Here is a 6,974-nt window from a genome sequence, read left to right as displayed (position 1 = left end):
CACAGCGCTTGAGACTACAAAGCTCCTAGGCACCTGGTCGCTGTGATTGGTGGTGTCCAATCGAGCCATGATCAATCGGGATCACCGCACTTTAATCTTAGATTACAGATTCGGATTTTCAAATCGGTAAAAGAAAAAAAATTTAATAATAAATTATTGAAATATTTATTAATATGGAAGTTATAAACTCCAATGAATAAAATTATGGCAGATTGCTCGGACAAAATATTTATGTTGCATATCTTGAATTTTTATTAATTGTCGGTAATGTCATAGTCTTTAATTATCTCCGGGGTCCATTGGTAGTCACGAAAATTTGCCCAGGGTCGACAGTCTTTAATAGTATCTCATCGATGTCGTAGCTGAAATGCCGACAATTTTCCTATTGGCTATTTCGATCGCCATTTTCGATCTTAGTTGTCTGTAGTCCAATAAGCGCTTAGTATTAGTGGTATATAGTATGTTAAGTAAGTCGAAAATGGAGAACCTTTGTGCACTCTCTATTTTGGTATATCTAGAGCTTTAATTCACCGTGCTATACCCTTAGAACATATATAAATGGAAAGGGCATTACCTATACTTTCCATGGCTCGCGCTGATACAAACGTCTGTGCGAGAGAGAAAGGTAGTAAGGGATAAATGTTCCCAATGCGCATGCGCAGCATCACGTTTTACACATTTGTGTAATGTACGAATGTATAAAAACCATCGACATCTATAATGGACCGCTGATGGCAATGGTGGGGGTAGAAAGACGATTAGAGTGAGAGGCAGGAATAATAAGATTGTTCTTTCTCTGTTTACTGTGTTTCTAACTAGCCTGATTGGTTGTTGGATTAATAACAACCAATCAGGCTTCAGTAAACAGAGAAAGAACGATCTTATTATTCCTGCCTCTCACTCTAATCGTCTTTCTACCCCCACCATTGCCATCAGCGGTCCATTCTAGATGTCGATGGTAAAAACACTATCAACTGCACAATTCACACAGATGATGGTGCTGCGCATGCGCATTGCGAACATTTATCCCTTACTACCTTTCTCTCTCGCACAGATGTGGCTTCACGTTCAGCAGAAGTTCAGCGCCCTATGCCCGTTCCATTTATATATGTTCTAAGACTATATACCGTGTAATCTGTGTCTCTTGTTGGAAAACTCCCATTACGTTTCTGCGAGAAAGCTTAATTTTTATTAAATTTGAGATTATTTTGAATTATTTGTTATAAGATGGCCGAGGGCAAAAGTGTGCTGTTTGTAAGAGGAAATGGAAATGTAGGTTCTTTTTGTACTTAATTCGATTATTTTTATCGTCACTCATTCTTAACCCTTTTTAATTTTTGCATTTTGTTTTTTCATTTTTCACATGAATATATTGTGAATATTCTTTTAATTTTAAACGCCAAAGATGTAATATACAAAAATACATTCGAAAAGTATACGGGATGAAAAAATTTCTTGATTTTAAGAAAACTATTTCTGTTAATAGAATTCTTAACTTGTTAAATTTTTGGTTATATAGACGGGGGATATAGAAATTATACATAATAATAATAAGAATTATAATAACAATTTTTAGATGTAAGATAATAAAAATGAATGTATGTTAAAATTACGTAAAATATTAATAATTTATAGAATAGTGAGAATGAAGATATCTGGGATGATACTGCATTAATACAAGCATATGATAGAGCTGTAAACTTGGCCAAAGAAGAAGTAGCAAAACGTATTGCTATGGACATGCAGGCTCAGCAAACAAAACACAAGTTGTCAAATTTAAAACATTTAAATCATATTAAAAAACCTTTAAAGGTATGTTATATTTATGTTATCTCAAAAGTATATTCAAATCAAAAACTAAATAATTTTAAACTTAAAGTTAATTACATTAATGGAACGGACATATAAGAGTCAACTCGGTAGTTAGAGTGCAAAAATCATTTATTCTAGACGTTCTTCTATAAATTGGCAGACGTGACGTCCTTCTTATAATTCACATATAATTCACAAACGTTTCGGCTTCCTTCCGAGCCACCATCAGTGTACAATTCTTCTGCTTTACTTTCTTAAATCCCTTATGGGGAAGTATTGCGAATATCGCTCATGCTGATTGCCAAAAATATATTCATGTATCAGAAGTATTTTTAGTATTCTTGCTGTATTGTAGAAATGGACTGTTGGTGCTCCTTGTCGTGCTGTATATTCTGTAGATGGAGAAGTATACGAAGCTATTATATCAAAAATTCATCCAAATTCTGGCATGTGTATAGTGAAGTTTGTTGGTAACTATTTTATATATCCACATAATATTTTATAATGTCCTTGTTTCATAACTATATATAATATTAAATAATATTTGGTTAATCAGTATATATAATCAGTATATACATTAATACTAATGACGACTAAGATACATTAGGTATACAAAGTTTCATGCATACATATACAAATGTGTGTACGCGTGTGTGTGTGTGTTCATGTAAAATAAATAATGATATTTAAAAAGTACAACAAAAAACTCCAAAACCAGGGCAAATGAGAGTCAGCGTAATTAATACGCAATCTTAATTCTTCAATCCAAAAAAATAGATTCTTTATTCAAAAAAATAGTACGTTTCAGTTCACTTTGGGATGTCTTGGGATTAGAAATCTGCTAATCTGATGGTAATTTTTTCTTTGACATGAAGGGATTGATATTTTAAATTTATTTAACTGAAGATGGTTCCAAAGTGAACTGAAACGTACTATTTTTTGGAATAAAAAATCGATTTTTTTTGATTGAAGAATTAAGATTGCGTATTAATTACCACGCTGACTTTCATTCGCCCTGGTTTTGAAGTTTTTTGTCATTGAATTTGGGAGAGTCCGTAAGAAGATTACATTATTATTAATTTAAAAAGTACATATAATTAGAGTAAATTAATTAAAACAATTTTTAGTGGGATAATTTTTATATCAATAATTTTTATATTATTTGCAGGATATCAGAATACAGAAAAAGTGGAGATAAATTCTCTTCTGGAATCTGAAGGATTGCAAAGTCAAATTGCTCAACAAAAGGATGCATTAGCGCAAAAGGCTGATGAAGAAATCATAGATTCTGATGCATCCACCCATTTTAATTTGCAGAATTCCAAACAAATTAATAGCGAAAAAATGGATTGTGATACAGAGGATCCTAGATCATTTAAACATAATGCTATACCTGGACTTGAATATTTTAATCCAGCGATAGATACAATGCCACCTGCACCACCCTTACCACCATTAATGGCCAAGTAAGAATGGTAATTTAGAGATTCAAGAACAATTGTTTCATTGTCATACTATAAAACTACCATATATATATATGTATATATATTTATAGGTTACCTGAAACTGATGCAGATGCATTATCTAGTATGTTGATGTCATGGTATCTAAGTGGATTTCACACAGGTAATTTAGAAATATCAAATATCAGTTTATTTTTTTAATTTATTTAATATATTTTATGTGTTTAAACGGAGCATTTAAATTTATTGCAATATTTAATAAACATAATTTTGGAATTAATCTTTTTATAGCACGTCGATCAAACAATAATTTTCAAATTATATATATATATATAATTAAAAATATACATTTTTTTGTATTTATTGAAATAGTACACTGTCAGATATTATTTTTCAAGAATAAAGTTTAATTTTAATGTAAAGAGAGAGAGAGTGAAGATGTTTAGAAAATTATAGAAAAAACAATTCTTAAAGTTATTAACAAATATACATATATATATTTATATATAATTTTTATACAATTTATATTTTCAAATAATATATATTGATATAATGTCATAGATTTTTTTATGTAGGTTATTATCATGGATTAAAGCAAGCAAAAATTAATCAGCAGAAGAGAAGAAACTGTCAGTAGCCGTATAAGAATGATTATTTTTCCATAATATACATATTTTTACATTTTAGTTTAGATATTGTGTTAATAAATAAACTTTTATTAATAAAATCTTTTTATTTTGCAGAATATTTTATTAGATTATGAAAAATTAATAAAACGTTTGTGAAAAAAACACTTATATATACATATATGTGTATATATTATGTATATATTTATGTACATATATTCTATTTGTAAAATTTGTATTATTTTCTTTATGTTTCACAAATATACATGTATATCTGTATACTTATGTATAGTTTATATTTTAATTTACAATTAAAATGTGTATATCATTAAAATTTATATAAACAGCTAATACGAATTTTACAAATATTTTAAACATATTTACGAAATATCACTATTTTGCAGAAAAAAATTACATTATCTCATAGATGTGTGTGTACATACGTATTTATTTTGTGTTACAATCATTTGTCAGAACAGCTATTCTATTTTTTTTTCTTATTTTGAGAAACCAAATTCCCTATGCCATTCCATATATTGTGCGTTCATATGTTTGGTAATGGGTTTTACTTTGGTTTTAGCAAGCGCAATATGATTAATTCCACTAATTAGACTATCATTTTGAATATTATTCACCGAGATTGTTTTAGCTTCGAGACTCGCCCAAATGGGCCGCAATTGACTGATCCATGCCTCCTTGCACAGCAGTTTCAAATCAGCGCAAGAATATCCTTCAGTTTCTTTCGCAAGTTTGAGTATCTCCGGCGAATTATACAGATCATCGCGCACATAAGATTGCAATATTTCTAATCGACTAGTTTCGTCGGGTAAATCCACAAAAATCCTTTTTTCTAAACGTCGCAACAAGGCAATGTCTATATTCCTAAAAGATAAAAAATATTTTGAATTTAATCGTGAGAGTTTAGAGAGATTAACTAGAATAGATAAGATTATACGCTTGTGTGAATAAATGATTAAATATGTGTGTGTGTTTACCATGGAACATTCGTAGCTGCTAATAATACTACATTTGTGTACTCCGTTGACAATAAACCGTCCAATCTAGCTAGAAGTTCAGCTCGAAATCTTCTAGCAGGTTCCGAATTCGATGAAGTATGATCTATATTTTTCGTGGTCGCCCAATCGATTTCATCGACAAAGATTATCGTTGGTGCATAATGTTTAGCAAGATCGGTAAGTACCTACATATACCAATATTTTTTTATTCCAATTTGTTTCGGTATATTCAAACTTGCCAATATATAAGAAATCAATTCGTAACTCGTAAGAATATATGAGTTTTGATAATCCTGTGAGTATAATTTTATGTTTTATAATCTTATTTTTTACAGTTTTGTTCTATTCATGTGGGCTAATTATTGTACTATGTTCAAGTGTTGTAATTTTTTATATAATGAAAATTTTAAAACTTTATCTGCATAACAATATTTAACAGTACGAAAACTTTACAGAAAATTCTTTTTTAAGTGTGTGTTTCTGTAACAGGTTAATAATAACAATGTAGATTATTATTTTATGTTCATAAAAACTTGTATCGAGAATAAAAAAAAAAGTATCTAATAGATACAATACATATAATTTTGATTATAAAGATATAGTACTAAAATTTTATAACTACTATTTATTTATTGATTTCTTTTACCTTTTTATTTTTTTTCTTAATCTTTAGAATCTAAATTTAGATGAATATAGAAAATAGTATTCATTAGATGTCTAGAACTATGAGTGTTCATCATTGTCGAGTGTGGAAATAGATTGATATTTCGAAATGAATCGTAGACTTACGCGAATATATTTTTCTGAATCTCCTCTCCATTTGCTGATAACTGAACTAGAAGTGATATTAAAGAAGGTCGATTGACATTCGGTTGCGACTGCTTTTGCAAGCATCGTCTTACCTGTTTAAGGGTGTTTTTTTTATCAATTTATCAATGGGTGTTATATAATTTTCGTAATTACATACCAGTTCCCGGTGGACCGTATAATAATACGCCTTTGCAAAAACCGAGTCTCCTATTAAACAAGCTTGGATATTTCATGGGATAAAGTATGGCTTCTTTTAATAACATTTTGCAATCTTTCAATCCCTTTATGTCATCCCAATGAACATTCAAGTTTTGTTGCACTATTTCCTAGAAATTATTACTTATGTATATAAATATTATTGTATCATTTAGATTTCATTTTATTTGTTTTCTTGCCGTACACATGGATGGTAATTATACTTATAAATGACTGACTTTTCTTTTGATGATATGGATTTGTTAATGTAATTGTAACGAAAACTTATACTTCATTAGAGAGAAAGTAAACGTAATTTCTGCTCAAAAATTATAGTATGTATCGCATTTTTTTCGTTTCTTACCCGTGACATAACATCCGCAATTTCTTTTAGTTCAGAACTAAGTGGATAGAGATCACCGATAGGTTTCAGTAATCTCTCATTATCGGTGTAAGTTTCGTCGGACATTGCCACTTGTATAGCGACTCGATCGCCACTCTCCGCGGGAAAAATCGGCGTAACTGTCATACCAAGATTCAACTCATTCCATGTGGAAGTGGTATGTTTTTGTGCGATTTTATTTTTGCCAATATTGTTACATTCCTCGGTAATGCGACTATCCTCTTGCTTTGAATAGATCTTTGAAACTCTTTCTGCTCTTTTGTTGCTGTTACGAAAGTAGACACAATAAAGTAGCTTCGATTTTATCGAATTTATCGAGTTTATTGCAAAGAAATTGGCGTCTCTCGCAAATTAGGAAATACAAGTAAAACCATGCAGCAATTAAGTTATCAATAATTCGTTGAATAAAATTTTATACTGGATTATATTGCAAAATGTTAATATTATTTTTAAAGAGGAGCATATCTTTGAATACAAATGTAGATACGTCGATCATTATATCAAGTATATATACAGGGTGTCCGACTTTTTTTGCCAATCACTTTTGTGTAGATAGAGCGGACTAAACTGAGTCGAAAAGTCCTCTACCATTTTGCAATTTTCGCAATAGTTAACAAGATATTAATTACTAACAATTGCAAAATATTAG

The 6,974-nt window shown here is 30.0% G+C and overlaps 2 protein-coding genes across 3 annotated transcripts in view; one reads left to right on the top strand and one right to left on the bottom strand.

Moving 5' to 3' along the window:
* The first annotated feature begins 1,114 nt into the window (after nt 1-1,114).
* Nucleotides 1,115-3,931, top strand: Smn (survival motor neuron). Of its 2 annotated transcripts, XM_018520601.1 has the most exons (6): nt 1,117-1,272; nt 1,636-1,812; nt 2,168-2,282; nt 2,981-3,278; nt 3,368-3,438; nt 3,851-3,931. In XM_018520601.1, exons 1-6 carry the CDS (start codon nt 1,228-1,230, stop codon nt 3,910-3,912), a joined length of 768 nt encoding a protein of 255 aa, XP_018376103.1. In that variant the 5' UTR covers nt 1,117-1,227; the 3' UTR covers nt 3,913-3,931. The 2 variants fall into 2 exon arrangements, with proteins under 2 accessions (XP_018376104.1, XP_018376103.1); XM_018520602.1 differs by lacking the exon at nt 3,851-3,931 and having other exon boundaries at nt 1,115-1,272; nt 2,981-3,287; nt 3,368-3,439.
* A 409-nt stretch (nt 3,932-4,340) lies between these two features.
* LOC108769560 (katanin p60 ATPase-containing subunit A-like 2) overlaps nt 4,341-6,974 on the bottom strand; it is a 5,028-nt gene continuing 2,394 nt past the window's right edge. The window contains exons 4-8 of the mRNA XM_018520594.1: nt 6,287-6,590; nt 5,885-6,053; nt 5,707-5,819; nt 4,897-5,102; nt 4,341-4,783 (exon numbers count right to left, since the gene is read on the bottom strand). Of these exons, the coding sequence (XP_018376096.1) occupies nt 4,399-4,783; nt 4,897-5,102; nt 5,707-5,819; nt 5,885-6,053; nt 6,287-6,590 (1,177 nt within the window). The 3' untranslated portion in view covers nt 4,341-4,398. The remainder of the gene's footprint in view (nt 4,784-4,896; nt 5,103-5,706; nt 5,820-5,884; nt 6,054-6,286; nt 6,591-6,974) is intronic.

This window comes from Trachymyrmex cornetzi, unplaced genomic scaffold (assembly GCF_001594075.2).
Source record: "Trachymyrmex cornetzi isolate Tcor2-1 unplaced genomic scaffold, Tcor1.1 scaffold92, whole genome shotgun sequence".
Classification (NCBI taxonomy): domain Eukaryota; kingdom Metazoa; phylum Arthropoda; class Insecta; order Hymenoptera; family Formicidae; genus Trachymyrmex; species Trachymyrmex cornetzi.
Note: the sequence above shows the minus strand (reverse complement) of the source record. Positions and strands in the feature narration are given on the sequence as shown.

What these genes read in the sequence shown, in the direction of transcription:
- Smn (XM_018520601.1), top strand. Translation starts at nt 1,228, where the DNA reads ATGGCCGAGGGCAAAAGTGTGCTGTTTGTAAGAGGAAATGGAAAT. An exon ending in ATATTAAAAAACCTTTAAAG is followed by an intron (nt 1,813 to 2,167) that starts GTATGTTATATT and finishes GCTGTATTGTAG; the next exon opens with AAATGGACTGTTGGTGCTCC. An exon ending in TTACCACCATTAATGGCCAA is followed by an intron (nt 3,279 to 3,367) that starts GTAAGAATGGTA and finishes ATATATTTATAG; the next exon opens with GTTACCTGAAACTGATGCAG.